We start from the raw sequence: 16,698 nt of genomic DNA, 5'->3' as shown, positions 1-16,698 counted from the left end.
CCGAAAACCAGCCATGAAGCTGTAACGTGCAGCCATAGGAGTGTGGGCAGCCACACAATTCTTACTGTCCTACCGCCATGTCTCAGAAGTGTCCCAGGCATCTGGAAACAAACGATCTCTGCCTGTTGGGGCCTTCTGGTTTATGCTGGGTGCGCTTCCACCCTTCTCATATACTTGCCATTGGCAGCATGCGAGTGGCACAGCTGAGCAGCCCACGACCCCCTAAATGTTATCATTAGGCCCTCTGTGCTATGCCATGGAAGGAGCCACACAGATTCCCCTTCTGTGCAAGCTTCTCCCCAACCTTTTTACCTCCATGCATTCCTACTGCAATGGACATCAAAGAGAGACCCAGCCAAGTGTCTCTGAGATGTGAGCACTTCTGCAAGGAGAATTGTGGTTTAGATTCTCAGGCCCAATAAGCCTTCTTCTGCTCATGATGTTTGCTTCGTTACATGATTTAGTAAATATAAATTAAGCTTTATTTTACTTATCAGCTCATTATTAAGTGCGTTATATTGTTATCTCATTGTTTGCGTTTTTTGCAGTTATTTTACTGCATTAAGCGCAACGCCCACAAACTATGGCACAGAGGTGGGCACTTCAGCCTGTTGACTAAGTCCGAGGCATAACGAGAATCCAGATGAATAGATAACCTGGGCGTCCAAAATGACGACAATCCGCAAGACCTAGTGATGCGCGCAACACCACTCCAATTCTTGGGAGATGCCCACCCCTTCTATTCTCACCCTTACTTATCTTGAAACTCAGAGGTGCGGATGATGACGTAAAACTTGCAACCAAGCTTAAAGTCTCCTACCTACTAGTATCCTTGTTAGCTGAGCTCCCTGGTGCTATCAGACTGACAATAAGAGCAACAAATTCTATCTCATCACACGCAGTGTAAGAGCCCATCAGTGTTTCCTACTGGATGCTAAGCTTTAATTTTAATGCAATGCTATATGGTTTCCAAAGGTTTTTGGCTGATATTATTAACATGTTTAAGGGACTCAGAAATCTTTGGAGTAAGTTTGCCTTTCTTGATTCTGTCAAGTTTAAGAAAGCAAATACATTCCCAAACGTTTTATAAACATTACGCCAGTAAAGCTATCTTTCTGCCCTGTTGTACTAAATTTTAAAAAAAGAGCTGAAGACCTTTATTTTAGGAGCACAAACATGGAACAGACTGTTTTATGGTGTTCTGCGTCATTTCTACTTTTATCCATGTTTTAAATGTCATAATTGTTTTGGATATATATATATATATTTCTAAATGCTTCTGGGATTAATGTAATGCTTTTCATCACGTAGTTTGCCACCTCCAGGTCAAGTCCATGCCTAATAGAACTGTTAAATAATTAAAATTCAGCTTGCCTGCACAAGTATGCACAGCATAATGTGTCCTGGAATTCTCTCCATTGCTTACTCTGGACATCTTGATGCTTGTGAAAATGTCCCTTCTCGAGTGACCGACGTCCTGAAACCTGAATTATGCAGGCTCTACTGAAAACACCTTTTGAGTACTAGGTACCTTAAAATAATGGCTGATTTCATATCTTCCTTACCTCAGCACAATCATAGAAAGGAAGTAAGACTTCTCCAGTACTGGATCATAGATTCACATGCTTGAATCATTCCCCATTGTGGAAATCCCACAGTACCATAATAAAGCAGTATGTATCATTACCATAGGCCCTAATGGCAATGAACAGTCACTTTAATAGCTTGTAAATGTCCTTTTAAAAAAGGACCAAACTTGAACTGTGACCAATCAGACAACAGTGCCTGTAGAATACGACCAAGAGAGGCTGCATCCCTCAGAATTTCTCCTGCACATCATGTGAAGGGAGTCTCCCTGAGCTCCAATCAGTTTTTTCTTCCTCAAACCAAAGAATGTAGCCTAAACATCTGATAATTCCAGAAAGGTCTCTTCAGATCCTGCAAGACCTGTGAAAGAAAACGACTGCATGTGGATAACCCACATAACAACTGTCTTTATTGCCTCTACCCCAAGCATCGGGTAAAAGAATGCAAAATATGTGGCACTTTCTCTTCTAAGTCCTTGAAAGACAGAGAGGGGAGACTACTTCTGTGGCTTTAGAAGTCTAAAACTCAGAAATCCACCACTTCTGAGGAAGACAGTGACACCTCTGAGAGGGCACAAATAAGGGCAAGATCCTCTGACCAAGGGACATTTGAAGAGAGCAGAAAGGCCTTACAGACACACTATAAAGACCCTCTGAGAAAAGAGGAAAGAAAACACATCTCCATAGAGGAGGCCTCTTCTCAGCCCGACACCCCATTTCTGAAGACTGCAGGGGTGGCTTCTCCATGAGGGCCGAGGAGCATCGCCCCGCCGCCAGCAGCGGCAGCTGCAAACCTTTTCCACAAAAACTATAATAAACTTTGTTTATAATCGTTTTTGGGGAAAGGGGGTGGGGCCACGGGGGTGATGAGTAATGAGGGGGAGTGCACAGCACTCCCCCTCAGACCGCATGTATGTTTGGCCAGCCTTCCTGGGCTGGTGAAACACACATACGCAAAGAGCTCCGTGTTGCTGGGCTGGAGAGAGCCTGCCTGGGAGCACCCAGCCAGGGCGCCCCCCAGCCAATCCTGACCCTGCTCTGAGCAGCGTCAGGATTGGCGCAGGGCAGGCTGGGAGCCTGCAGGCAGAGGAGAGGAGCAGTGTGGTTCTGAATGCGACGGCAGCAGCAAAGGTAAGTGTTTTTATTTATTCTTAATGTAATCCCCCCATCTCTCCCCCTGTTAATCCCCCCTCCTGCGCACCGCGCCGCCCCTTCACCATCGTGCGAGCCGCAACTGGAAGACTGGGGAACCATCATTGAGGAAACCCAAAATTCTCATGAAAACACCATCAACGACATCACTGTCGACGGCAGTGTCATTGAGAATGGTCATCACCGTCTCACCTACGAGGCCACAGTCAGCAAGAACGAAGACAGCCGTTCACCCACAATCTCGTAGACGAAGATTCAGCCACCGTCGGCTTTGACACCAACAGCTACACTGTCGATGGCAACCGTGTCGACGCCACGGGTGACAGCAACACCACTGAAAACAACACCAGGATTCCACCCATCGATGCTGGCAACAATAACATCAACGACGGCATCGTCAACAGGTCCATCAATGGTGATAAAAATCACAAGAAAGACAGTGACACCAGAATTAACATCACCCAGTAAAGTTTCACCTTTTCCTCAACATCATTTACTGGATATGGAAGAGTCGGATGACGACTGGCCTTTTGGACCTGCACACAGTCCATCTGAGTTTTAGTCAAGTGTCAGGATGACAACTACGTAGAAGAAGAGGAAAAGCAGTACTACCACCAATACAATGCCCCACCACCAAAGAGACATTATGAACAATACCAGTATCTTTCGCAACTAAGGCGTGATGATGTACAGTTACCCATATGGCTTGTCCAGAACTTGCAGCTATGCTGCAAGACTACAGAAAAAGGTTCATTGAACCACAACATGAGCAACAGGTAATATCACCTCAACCAGCTTCTCCGACTGCACTAAGACATAACCCTCCATCTTTGACACCCAGGATGACACCGCTGTCAAACATAGTGGCACTACCAAGGGAAGACCCATCTTCATTGGAGGATGAAAGAGGTGAAGGAGAGATACCAGAACGTCACCCTCCACAAAATGAATGGGATGATTACCTCATCTCCACATCTCCTCAACCACTACATCCTTCAGATTCTCCCCCAAAAGACATTGGGGCGTTACATAACTTAATGGACAGAGCAGCGACAAGATTTCCCCTCCCAACTTCCATCAAGACAATCAGTTACAGCTAACCCATCATTGATTACATCTGGGAAAAGGGAATAAAAATAATGAAGAACCCGGCTACAGTAGCTACAGTTACACCCTGTGTAGACAAAAAGTTTAAAATTCAGGAAGATTTCCCCGCTTGCCTCCCAGGTCATCCCAAGCCAAATTCTGTGATTTCACAAGCTGCACAACTTTTCTCCAACAACCCTTCTGCTCCCATCTCTACACCACCAGACAGAGAGGGCAGACGTTTAAAATAATAATAGCAAGAGGTTTTCCTTCATGTCTGCCATTATGGCAAAAGCAGGCAACTCTCTGGTGATCCTGCATCCCTACGATTGGCAGATGTGGTCAGATATCAGCAGTCTTATAGACGTTGTGCCTGCGGATAAGAAAGCAGAAGAAATAAAAATCCTGCAAGGAGAGCTCACCATCTCTGAGGTGATAGATTGTGCTTTGGGCATCGCCTCCAAAGACGTCCGTCAACTCACCAGAGCAGCGGTCCTGAGATGACAAGAATGGCTCAAAGCCACATCTTTCAGGCCAGAAGTCTAATCTAAAGTTTTAGATATGGCCTATGACGAAGAAACGCTTTTTGGGAAGCACATAGATGAGGCACTGTTAGCAATAAAAACGGACACAGACACAGCTAGGTACTTCTGCACTCTTCATTTTAAGAAATTGCCCTTTCGGAGGGTGCAAGTAAGGGGATTTTCCACTTGTAGAGAGTTATACCAACACTTTCAACAGTTCCAGCCCTTTCAGTCCCAATACAGACCTGCCTCCCAACAGCAGTACCATCAGCCTCCTGCAATTGCCTCTACCAAGCAAGGCCCTTGCCGAAAGCAGCCCGCCCAAGGTAGAGACATAAGTCGTAAACAGTGACCTGCACCGGGTACCAGTTACAGACACTACATCCAATCCTGTGGGTGCGGAAGAGTCAGCGAAATACAGGCTTTGACAATGCAGAAACATTTTCTACATTTCACTGAGGATTATGTACTTCTCAGAACAAATCCAAGATTAATTCCCAAGGTCCCATCTCAATTTCATATCAATTAATCTATCATACCCCACACTTTTTCCCCAAATATGGCTACATGAGCTAAACAGTCTCTCCATACTCTGGATGTCAAATGATGTCTTAAGTTCTATTTGCACCATAAGAAGCAAATTCATAAAGCTGATCAAATTTTAGTATCATATGGACAAACTCTACAAAGTAATTTTGTCACAAATGCGACTATTGCAAGATGGATTTCTGCTGCCATCCAGTTTTGCCATTCAGAGGTGGGCAAACCACTTACATTCAAAGCCAGAGCACACTCAACAAGAGCAGTGTCCACTTCGGCTGCGGTGTTTGCAGGCGTGCCACTGGAAAAGATTTGCTGTGGTGCAACATGGAAGAGCGCCCACACGTTCATGCAGCACTACTGCCTGGAATCGGGCACCACAGTGATGCGGCTGTAGGACATGTAGTGTTAAGTCAGCTATTCCAATAAAATGAGCCTCTGTTCCTAAAGGTGTGTATTGGTATTTAGGTATACATTCATATAGTGTTGTTTTATACTGCATTCCTGTCTCATCATGTCTAGAGGATTTAAACTTGAGACATACATGTAGTATATTTCTATTTGTTACCCACCATCCTCAAAGAGTACTTATATTGCCTCAAGGTACAGTTACAACAACTGCTTGCTGTTCTGATTCAAGCATATAAATCTAAGAAAGATCTAATATTGAAGAAGAAAATGAGTTACTTACCTGTACCTGCAGTTCTTGAGTATTAGTATCTTTCATAGATTCACTTGCGACCCACCCTCCTCCCCTGAGAGGGTCACCTTACATCTCGAGTGATGTTATACCACTTGTGCTCAAATCTGAGGGATGCAGCCTCTCTTGGGAGTACTCTACAGGGTGCTGTCGCCTCAATGTTTATAGTTTACATTTGGTCCTTTAAAAAAAAAAAGCTATTAAAGTGACTGTTAATTGTCATTAGGACCTATGGTGGTAATACATACTGCTTTATTATGGTAATGTGGTACTCCCACTTCGAGGATGGGGAATGATTCAAGCAGGGAAATCTATGAAAGATACTAATACTGGAGAACTACAGTTACAGGCAAAAAAACGAATTTTCTTCAGAAGCATCTGCGATATCAGAGTGAATCAGGTACCCCCGTAGAGTGAATCCCATCAACCCTCATGCATTACAGCAAACACATTCAAATTTAGTTTAGTCAAATACCAGGATAACAACTGCACAGTGCTTCGTACACAGGGTCTACCAGTTCAAGAACATTTATAACTAATCAAATTTAAGCAGCAAAAATCATAGGCATAAGTCCCACAGAAAACAACACCTGTAGCTCCCGAGTGGTTTTAAATAGCTTCTTCAACACCAAACGACCCACCTAGCCCACTTTTGTTTGAACTGAATGTTGTTTTTGTACTGGTTGATCGGTTCATATGCACCTGTTTCTATTCTTTCCATAGAATGATGCAACATCTATATGCGTCTTGTGATCACTCAACTACACTTTTATAATAATATTTAGTTATTTTTTTATAAAACCCGAATCATGTTCCCTCAAAAGGCTTTAGAGTGCTGTGCAAGAAAGCTTGAAATCAAATAATAAATATGTTAAATTGTATGATGTATATATAGTCCTATAGTTGGGCAAGATAGTACAGAAATTCAGTCATCTTCATTTGATGGCCCAGTTATGGTTGAGACAGATCTGGAACTCAAAGCATTTTCTTCTGCTGCTCTCACCTCAAGTGGCCCACTAAACGGGGTCCAAAAGATGCTGCTTCTTTGCAGCTGAACTGTCTGTCTCATGAAATCGTACCAGCCTACCTCCAGACCGTGTGAAATAGCAAACAGCATTTCACTAGAACACACAGTTGTGGGGAACCAGAAGTGGCCTTTAGGCCAATAGGATCTCTGAACACTTTGTTATAGGCTCCTGTGCTCGAACATAGGTATAGCTGGGGTAGCAGTGCTCTATCTAGGAAAAGTACAGCCTCTGTCCTACCTCTCAGTGGGCAAGTTCTCCAGACAGAGTCAGGATGCAAACTTAGATTCACTCAAGTTGGTACTCATAGTCCTTAGGCCATGTGATAGGGTGCAAAGCTTCACTTTATACCTCTGTCGTTGCCAGCTATTGGGGAAATCAGTCCAAAGTCTACCTGCACTTCTACGACATATAAACGAAACGTAGTCATCACAAACTGGGAGCATGCATGGAACATCAAAAGAGCAAAGTACCAACCATTATCCTGCCTGGTCACGGGAGAGAGAGATTCCAATGACATCAAGTGACACAGCCCTGGCACATACATATAAGGATTTAGACTCCCCCATGGAGTAGAAGAAATTGATACGAAGCCTGCCTCTGGGAATAACACTTCCAAGATGGCTTCAATCACCCCAGACATCTATCTCTTAATGCATAGATCAGCAAGTGCCTACTAATTTAAATACATGGTAAAGTGTTTCAGGGTCCACTCTCGTCCACGACTTATGTTCTAGTGGAGTGGAGATCTAAAAGGTGTTTCTATGCCAGAGAACAACTGCCATAAGTAATCATTTATTCCTACTAAGAGGCATTGGCAGCCTTTCTTGTGTTCGGTTTCCCTTTTCAATCTCTACTGCTCTTCCACATTTTAGCTTCTCATCACTGCACTTCCTTCTTGTAGCTGCAGACTACAGTCAGATTGACTTATAATCCAATTATACTTTAATATCTATTAAAATAAAAGTGGAATTTGTGAAACATTGTTTTGTGATTGCTGCACAACAGGTCTAATAATGCAGTATACATGCTCCCTTTTCACCTCACTTGTACCATGCTTGACAATGTGTAAATACTCATTTATTGCATGTCACCACCTCCTTCTGTTTTTCTGTAAATAAAAACATTAATTGCCAAGCATAAAATCTCCCATTAAGTAATTCACTAACGTCATTACGCACTAATCAACCCCAAACGAGGTCCATGTGGACCCAGCCATTTGCCTTATGCTTTCTGGCAGTTACTATTTGGAATATTGGGCTGTCCTTGCCGTTGAATATTATTTGCCCACAAAATATGAATCCATTTACTGATGTGCTTCTACAACCTCAACCCTCGAAGAAAGCGGAAGGTGAGCTCTGTCCGGTTTGGTTTTAGAATTGTTTCTCAAGGAGTGATCAGCTAATGAATGCCTTCTGTTTTCAGGCGTCCTGTTAAATACAACCTCTGTAGTGAGAACCATGGGATAAAGCCACCCACCCCGGAGCAGTATCTAACACCTCTCCAGCAGAAAGAGGTGTGCATCCGGCATCTGAAGGCCCGATTGAAAGACACAATGGACAGATTGCAAGACCGGTGAGTGATGGGTGAAACTGCAAGGTGCATGGAGAACGCTTGTTTTTGTAAACAGAATTAAATGACCTGTCCACCACTGGACACCAGTTATTGAAAGCCGCCCGCCATTTCCATGGTGGCAACCATCACTAGATGACCCTGACCGGAATCGCTATACGAGGATGGGCAGCCACAAGTGGTCATAATCTAATAAACTCTCTGACCCTCAGGAAAAAAACTCCCTGAACGTAGGGGCCGTTGATGTTTTTTTCATTATCAGACTTCAGCTTTGGGAGTCATACTTAGAAACAAATACATTTGCCAAGTAGGCGAAACAAATGTGGTGCTTGATCAGCAAAGTTATTTGTCTAAAGAGCAATTGCTATTCTGATGTTTGTTCTGAGAGCTTTAGGGCAGGCTTCTCCAACGTGTAGCTCATGAGCATTGGTAGCTCTCCGGTTACCTGCAGGAAGCTCTCCTGTGTGCATCCTAGCCTACTAAATTATAATTTTTCTTGGTTGAATGAGTGTATCAATGCCAAAATGGTGTATTCAAGACAAAAGTGTATGCATTTCATAATTTATATGCTGATGTTTGGAGAAAAAAAGGTTGAATGTCTAAAACACTAGTTATAGGTGATTTTTGAGTATTCAATCACGTGGGAAGACTTTATACTAATATCACTTTCGTGCCAGGGGCACTAGACCTATGGCTGCTATGTATTACCTTTGCATAGGCTTCCAAATTGACAACATCTTTTTTATATTATTGTTAGCATCACTGTCTTATGCTCTTAGGTGATCACTGCTAGTAATCTTGCATAGGTGGCCACTAATCTTGTCTGACAGGGTAACTATTACAACTTTACAGAGCTTGGGGGGGGGGGGATGAAAAAACTGGAGGGTCTCTCAAAGGGGTATTGTCAATGTAATTAAGGGCATGGGTTAATAACACATAAGCTAAAAGTATGTGCTTAGCACAGTGTGCTGCCCGACTGGTATCTGTGCTTCTTTCTGTCATTGCATACAGATATCTAATACAACAAGTAACAGTACACCTCTAACAACCCAGGACTGTTGGCGTTGTCAGTGGTTGTTAGTTGCATAAGATAAATGAGCAACAACAATGGCTTCATTGTATAAAATATTGAAAAAGCGTCAGTTCTGAAATGAGACTTTGAAAGAACAATAACGAGTTTCTTTGAAGTTACATCAAAAGCAACTGCAGAGTTAATATTGTTTTTTCACCCTGAGGGTGGGGGCAAAATGGAGAGCCTGATAGGGATTTGTCTCAGCACTGGCTTTTTAGATCTGATGATGCTGAGCACTGGCAGGACCCGGACCACTTAAAGCCCTGCAACACTAACAATATTAGTAGCTCGTAATCATTTCATTTAACATAATTAGCTCTTACTACACAAAATGTTGGCGACCCCTGCTTTAGAGATGCCCTCAAAGCAGGCTTGGATTTATAAATATGGCTGGCTGTTCTCTACCAGAGAAACAAAGCCAGAGTCTCCGTTCCCTGGCAGGATAATGGGCCTCCCTCGATGGTCTGTATAACACTCTGAAGGTTTTATTATGTATAATGTGCATGTTTGAATATTTTAGTATTTTCAATAAAATTACATGAAGCACAGTAGTAGGTGATAACCTTCAAGTGATTTAATCTCATATATTCTATCCATAAAAAACTTTAACAATGTACATTATGGGCCAAATGTGAAATGGTTCCAGTGACGCACATCAGAACACAAGCAGCAATGGCACCACATCAATTTGCATGGCTCCCTGAAAAAGTTAAATACGAAGCATAGTTGGCGAGGGGCCTTGATATGGTTGTGGGTAGCATTCATTATTTATAGGACAAAAACAAACGGTGACAGTCTGCAATGCTCAAAACAACAGTTGTCACTACCGGGAAAAGAGCTGATGGAAAACGGCGACATCCATCACATTGAACTGCATTTTCATTAAGCTTCATCTTCTAATTCCTGGAACTGTGTTACTTAAAATAAATGATTGTATCAAATTGTTTGTTTGGGGTGGCTGTAAATTGAGACTAAGGATGTTAAGGACTTAGGCTGCTATGAATCAATATTTCTTAGAAAGTGCAAGAACTCTCACAATTGTTCTGTACATTTTCTAAGTCTACCCCAGATCATAATTGGTATAGGTTAAAAAAAAATATAGATCGCTTTCGAGGAAGCCATTCTGCAACTCTGCAAGATGGCTCTCAAGCCCTATGGCATGCCTTTGGCCTTCATGGATCCCTTGGCCTCCGGTCAGACACCCAACTACAGGTCGTCCCATTCCATCTTCGTCTCAATGCCACACCTCAACTCCCTTGCCACATGCTAGCACTCTTGTTCCCAAGTCAACACAGGTACCAGAGATACCAGTGTTGGATTCTGCTCTGACTCCAACTGCAGATCCAGAACTGGCTACAGCGTGTCATGTTGCACTGAACAATCAACACAGCACAACCTCAGGATGAGGATGTTGCTCCTCCTGTCCTATTGCATCGGAGGCAGTATTTCAGGAGGATAGATGTCGTCTTTGGCTCGGATTCTGATGCTCTTTGTGGCCTTGAGCAAGTTCCCCAAAATTAAGAAAATGAGGCGGTTGGGAACTTGTTCCCTCTCATTACACTTACGCTGGCTTACATCTTCATCTACAAAATGCCAGTGGCTTGAACACTTTGCCAGAGGAAGACATAAATTCCACCTTGTGGCCCTTGAGTGGGAAAAGTGCCTATTTTCTAGTGGTGGTACTTAGAGGCACAGGGGTGTTAGATTTACATTTGTCTACTGTGGAAAGTAAGGCTAACCTTTTGACTTAGATTCTGGAGCTTCGAATGTCTATTTCAGATCTTTTACTGCCATTTAGCGAAGCCATAATTGTGCCTCTCATGCTGGCCTGGTTCAAACCTTGTTCGACCCTGTCAGATAGTCACCCTATTGTGCTACGACACAGGCCTGCACTAGGTGATTCAGCGATCCTGATGCAGAATCCTACTTCTGATAGTCTTTAATAGCCAAGCCAGTTTAAATTATTTTCCCACTTCACCATTGAATAGAGGATCTAAGAAATAGATACTAGAGGCAAGAGAGTCTTCTCTTTGGCTAGACTTGCACTTCCATCATTAATTGAGGTATGCCACTTAGGTCGCCACACTAATGTCCTCTGGGACATGGAAAGATTGTTTTTGTGTGTTCTTCTGAAAGATTTCTGTAATTCTTTTGCACCAAAATACAGGTTTGCCATAAGGCAACAAAGCATATTTTGAGGTCTGGCCTGGACCATATGGATTGGGTTTGCAGGACTATGGGCACCAGTTTTGTTATACAACCTCAGGCTTGGATGCTTTTGGGAACATCCACGCTTCACTGATGAACTGCATTTTGATAGTGGCAGACTATTTGGTTAAAAGGCAGACTGAACGCTAGAACGCTGAATGCACAGCAGATCTGTAGCTTATTCTCTGATGCCACTTTCCTTCACTCGCCAATTCCAACAGTTGTATCAGAAACATTCTGATGTATTAAAAAAGTGAAATCTTCAGGTAAAAAGAGTGTCCACTGAAAGACAACTCGTTAATTTTTTTACGTGAGTTTTGGATATGGTGTGATGTAGTTGAATATTGTTTACTGCTCACTGTTAGTGTCTGTCTCTTTAAACAAATGTCCTCCCCAACAGGACAGGGTAGGAAATGGTGTGACACTTTCCAGATCTACATTCCTATTCATTATCTAGCACTGAATTTATTGGGGGATTAGTGCCTATGCACTCTTCATTGTTCAAATTCACTATTGAAGATCAGCAGGAGAGATGGTCTTTATGATGCATGCAAGTAAATAAACCATTTGTTGTCTCCTTTTTAGATTTATAGGGCATATCATGATATGAGATGCATGCATATCAAAATTTTCATACACCCAAGGTCACTTTGACTCCATGAAAGAAATTTCAAAATGATAATCACACTTTAAAATCAAAGCCTTATATAGGAACCACTCATGTCCCTGTATGATGGGTGTATGTCTCATATGTTGCCCACTGTCTCTGTGCTTCTAAAGTTCTTCTTTCTCTCCTTCAGTTTCCTTCCTCTAATTTGTTCATTCTCTGCTTCCTTTTCTCTCCCCACCATTCTTATTTGGGTGTTCTTTAGGGATACAGAGATAGATGACCTGAAACTACAGCTGTCCAGGATGCAAGAGGACTGGATTGAGGAAGAATGTCATCGCATAGAGGCCCAGCTGGCTCTAAAAGAAGCCAGCAAGGAGATCAAGCAGCTAAAGCAGGTCATTGACACTGTGAAGAGTAACCTGACTGAGAAGGACAAAGGAATCCAAAAATACTTTGTAGACATAAACATTCAGAATAAGAAGCTGGAGACCCTCCTTCATAGCATGGAGATTGCCCAGAATGGTGCTGTAAAAGATGAGGGAGCAGGTGGATCTGCCGGTGGTTCACCTGCAAGGTCACTGACACGCAGCTCCACATATACCAAACTGAGTGATCATGGAGGAGGAGACAAGAATGCTGGTGATTCTCAGAGCATATGTGCCGAAGACGGAGCAGACAGTGGATTTGCAGCCAACGATGATGTCATGAGCAGGACTGACTTCCTTGACCAAAGCAGTTTACTGTCTTCTGGTGTGGATTGTTGCCTAGATGAAGGGTCCCTCCAGGGCTCTTTCTTCTTGGGCTCCCGGTTTCCTACGAGCTCCGTGAAAAGCCTATCCTATGAAAAACTTATGCCTCTCTGTGTAGAGGCTGGCGTTCAGGCTGGGAACATGGAGGAGCGGGCTGTTCAGACAGACTTTGTGCACTATCAGCCTGATCTGGACACCATTCTTGAGAAAGTGAAGCAATCCCAGGCAGGCAGCCCTGGTAGCCCTACATCTCTATGGGTTTCAGAAATGGAAGATCCATGTGCAATTTGTCCCCCTCAACTGCAAGATGTTAAAACAGTGGGGGATGTTCTTCCAACTGATTCTAACTTCACTATTGTGGTAACAAGCCAAGACGAAACAGGACCTTGTATCCAACTGGACAGTCGAAATCCTTCCACTCCAGGTTCTTCAGTCCTTCCTCCTGCAGGTAACATGGACAGTGCCACGTACAACATGGAGGAAGATGTCAAGGAGGCAGACCAGGATACTCCTGCAGCAGCAGCATCCAAGAGCTTCTGGAGCCCACATTTCATCGTGGACCTGCTGGCCATTGTGGTGCCCTTGGTACCCACAGTGGCTTGGCTTTGTCGTAGCCAGCGCAGACATGGCCAACCAGTCTACAACATCAGCTCCCTGATGCGTGGCTGCTGCACTGTAGCCCTGCACTCCCTCCGCAAAATAAGCTGCCGCCCAGTCAGTAATAACAGCAGCAGCCAACTCTGACCTGAAACTCATCTCATTATCTACGCTGTAACTGGCATAATGAGCGATCTTACAACAGACTAAGGCCTTGCCAGTGGTGGCACCACCTGTGCAAGCGGCTGACATCATTGCACATGCTTATACTGCACTCGCACGGCACCACTTGTGTTCTGACCACTGATTGTACAAAATCTACACACATATTTATTTTACATACTGGCACAGTTGCCAATCTGGTATGATGGTCGGTGCTGACACAAGGGCCTTGATTGTCACTCGAGGCCTTTCGGTACTCTCTGGATGGTAAAATATGTGTGTTGCAGACAGATTCTATGTTCAAGTTCAGTTACAGTTTTTGTTTCCAAAGTTGTGTGAATCACAGATAGTAATTTGTTTGTGCGTTCAAGCAATCTAGAGGAGAGGTGACATGGTGAAGAAAGGAGGCTTGAGTGACTTTTGGATATAGGCTTGAACTTATCTCTTTAACTGTGAAATGTACTTATAGTCCTTCTTCTCTTGCACTCTCCCGACACTTACTGCTCCCTGAAAATGGAATGAAATTATAATGCTAGTGCCTACCAAATATGCACTTCAGCCTGTGCCCTTTGTCTTCTTTGCAGGCATGCTACCATTCAGATTACAAAGAGATTTTTGGGTTGTCCTTTTATTTAGTTAGGGCACAATACAACTAGTGGTCCCCAGAATTGTAATGACACGGTGAAGCCACGACCTCACCCTAACCAGTCTGTGAAGACCCAACCGGTTCAGTGCCTCCTTTTTGGTCCCCCTTGCAAATCATGTCTGTGACATTTTCGGACTGTAAAATATATCTTCTGAGCTGAGGCTCATGAGACACTCATCACTACATGTATCTGAACACTATTTTGTTTTTCATTCAATGAAATGTGGCCACAATTTCAGACTGGCCCAATGCACAGAGAGAGCACCTGCCTTTACTTTCAGAAAAAAACTCTTTGCTCCTCTTTTGAACAACCGGTGTGAGTAAAACGGGAATACATTATACCTTAGGTTTTTAAACATACGTGCTACCTAAAAAAAAAAAACTAAGGGCCTGATGTACGAAGCCTGTTTGCATTTCTTAACTGTCTGAATCAGTATTTGACTGGTGTGTTTTGAAGAGGTAAAGCACTCCTAGCCCCAAGGAGAGAAACCAGGAACTTTATTCCTGTTCCAAGCAAAGAAATGGATATCAAACTTGAAATCTGAAAAAGCACATTGGCCCTTGTTGGACTTCAATCTTTGGGGAGTATGCCACCGTGACTACAGCTCTGCTTATACAAGGTATGGACTCAGCAGTAGAGCTATTTTTTCCATTACCTAGCACGCAAGAGTGCATCACAATCAAACCTGCAAAATTTCATGGATCTGCTTCTGCCTGCCAAGAATAATAAGCATTTGCAATGCAATAGGTCGAGCATTTGCTTGAGTTAGAGCTATTGACGTTGTAAATTCATAACTGGAATTTTCTTGCCACATAAATTGGTCAACCCTCCCTCATAATCTTTTCCTGCTATACAATTGTAGTGGCACTGTATATAACTAAAGCACTTCCATTTTCGTTCTTCCTCTACGTGCAGCCAAAAATGAAAATGTTGCCTTTTAGCATCCTAATTTAAATCTGCCATGTTAATTCCACCAGAATACCACTGTCACCACCCCACCATCAGATATGCTGGCTGGCTAACACAATTCACCAAAAAAAGACACAAGACAGCCACAGAGGAGAAATAAACTAGAATGGTCACCCAAACATATCAAGAGTGTTCAAATAGTCAATGTGTAATAAGGATGTTAAGTTGGCCTGACTTATGGTCATATTTGTAATAAGGAGAGATTATTAAAATATATACAATCATATAAACCTTTATCAGAAATAAACTTATGGCATTAGATTGTAATGCTCAAAAGAGCCCCTAAAGGGGACCATAACAAAAATATCATTTGTAAGAAATGTGGTCATGTAACCATATTGTTAGCCCCTGGAGGGGATATCCCCATTAAAAACAAAACTGGATAAAGTGATGCATTGTAACCATTTACTTAGCCCCTAAAGGGGGTTTTTAGGGCTAGCAAGCCACAAACAAGGCCTTTAAAGCAAAACTTCTCTTGGCTGTAAAACAAAGGTTGTAACCATGAGAAAGCTTAAAAGACATTGAGTGGTGGAAGAGGTTATTATTTTGGGGTCCCCACTAACCTAGTGTGGGGACCCAGAGATGACGTAGACTGAAAGAGCATTTTGGAGGTGACCCCATTGTCCTAGGACTACTACAGTCATGATCAAAAATGTTTTGTAAAGGTTATGCCTTGCAAAGCACCATGGAGTGAGTTTCCGTGCCGTGAATATTATAGTATGTTGACTGCAATGCTCTGAACACGCCCTAGAGGACAAAACAATAAAAATAGCATTTGGAAGGAACATAGGGGGAGATTTACAAGAAACTGGTGCATCAGCACTGATGTGCCAGTTTTCTTGCATCGCCTCTGCCCCACCTAATGACACCATGGGTACGCCGTAGTTAGCATGGCGGTTGTTACGACAATAGCATCAAAATTGTTGACACTATTGTGGCGCTAGTGCAGGGAGGCTCATTGATTTCAATGGGTACGTCATGTTAACTCCTGTTCTTAGAAGGCGTTAAAAATGAAGGAAAAAATGGTGCAGTGAAATCTTGTAAATTTCACCGCACCATTTTTTTGAGCCTCCCTGTGCCGAAATGTCCCCTTTGCATGCATTATGCCTAGCACAGGCATAATGTGGCGTAAGGGGGTGCAAAGTGGTGCGATGAATGCTTTACGCCACATTGTAAACTGGCGCTGCAAAAATGCCTTCCTAACACCACATTAGCGTAAAAAAAATGATGGTTGCGCAAGGAGGCACTAGGGGCTTGTAAATATGCCCCATAGTCATACAGTCAGCCCTTAGAGAGCAGAACCACATGAAAAAAGAATGGGAGAAAGTAATACAGTGTAACCATATATTTAGCCCTTAAAGAGTATAGCACTTTACACATTTTCAAAGCTGACTATTGCAATGATATTATAAACAAGGCTCATAAAACTTAACTTCTCTTCACTGTTAAACAAAAGTTCCAGCCATTAGAAAGGGGAAAATGATAATGAATGGTGGTAG

General features: G+C 43.1%; 1 protein-coding gene across 4 annotated transcripts in view; it reads left to right on the top strand.

Annotated features, from left to right (window-relative positions):
- SNPH (syntaphilin) overlaps positions 1-15,567 on the top strand; it is a 112,471-nt gene extending 96,904 nt beyond the window's left edge. For 3 of the 4 annotated variants that reach the window (XM_069243301.1, XM_069243304.1, XM_069243302.1), the window contains exons 4-5: positions 8,039-8,188; positions 12,338-15,263. In XM_069243301.1, the coding sequence (XP_069099402.1) occupies positions 8,039-8,188; positions 12,338-13,568 (1,381 nt within the window). In that variant the 3' untranslated portion in view covers positions 13,569-15,263. Of the gene's footprint in view, positions 1-8,038; positions 8,189-12,337 lie in introns of all 4 variants that reach the window. The other variant, XM_069243303.1, reaches the window with a different exon arrangement.
- Positions 15,568-16,698: the final 1,131 nt, after the last annotated feature.

This window comes from Pleurodeles waltl, chromosome 7 (genome assembly GCF_031143425.1).
Source record: "Pleurodeles waltl isolate 20211129_DDA chromosome 7, aPleWal1.hap1.20221129, whole genome shotgun sequence".
Lineage (NCBI taxonomy): Eukaryota > Metazoa > Chordata > Amphibia > Caudata > Salamandridae > Pleurodeles > Pleurodeles waltl.
This window is presented reverse-complemented; position numbering and strand designations above follow the sequence as displayed.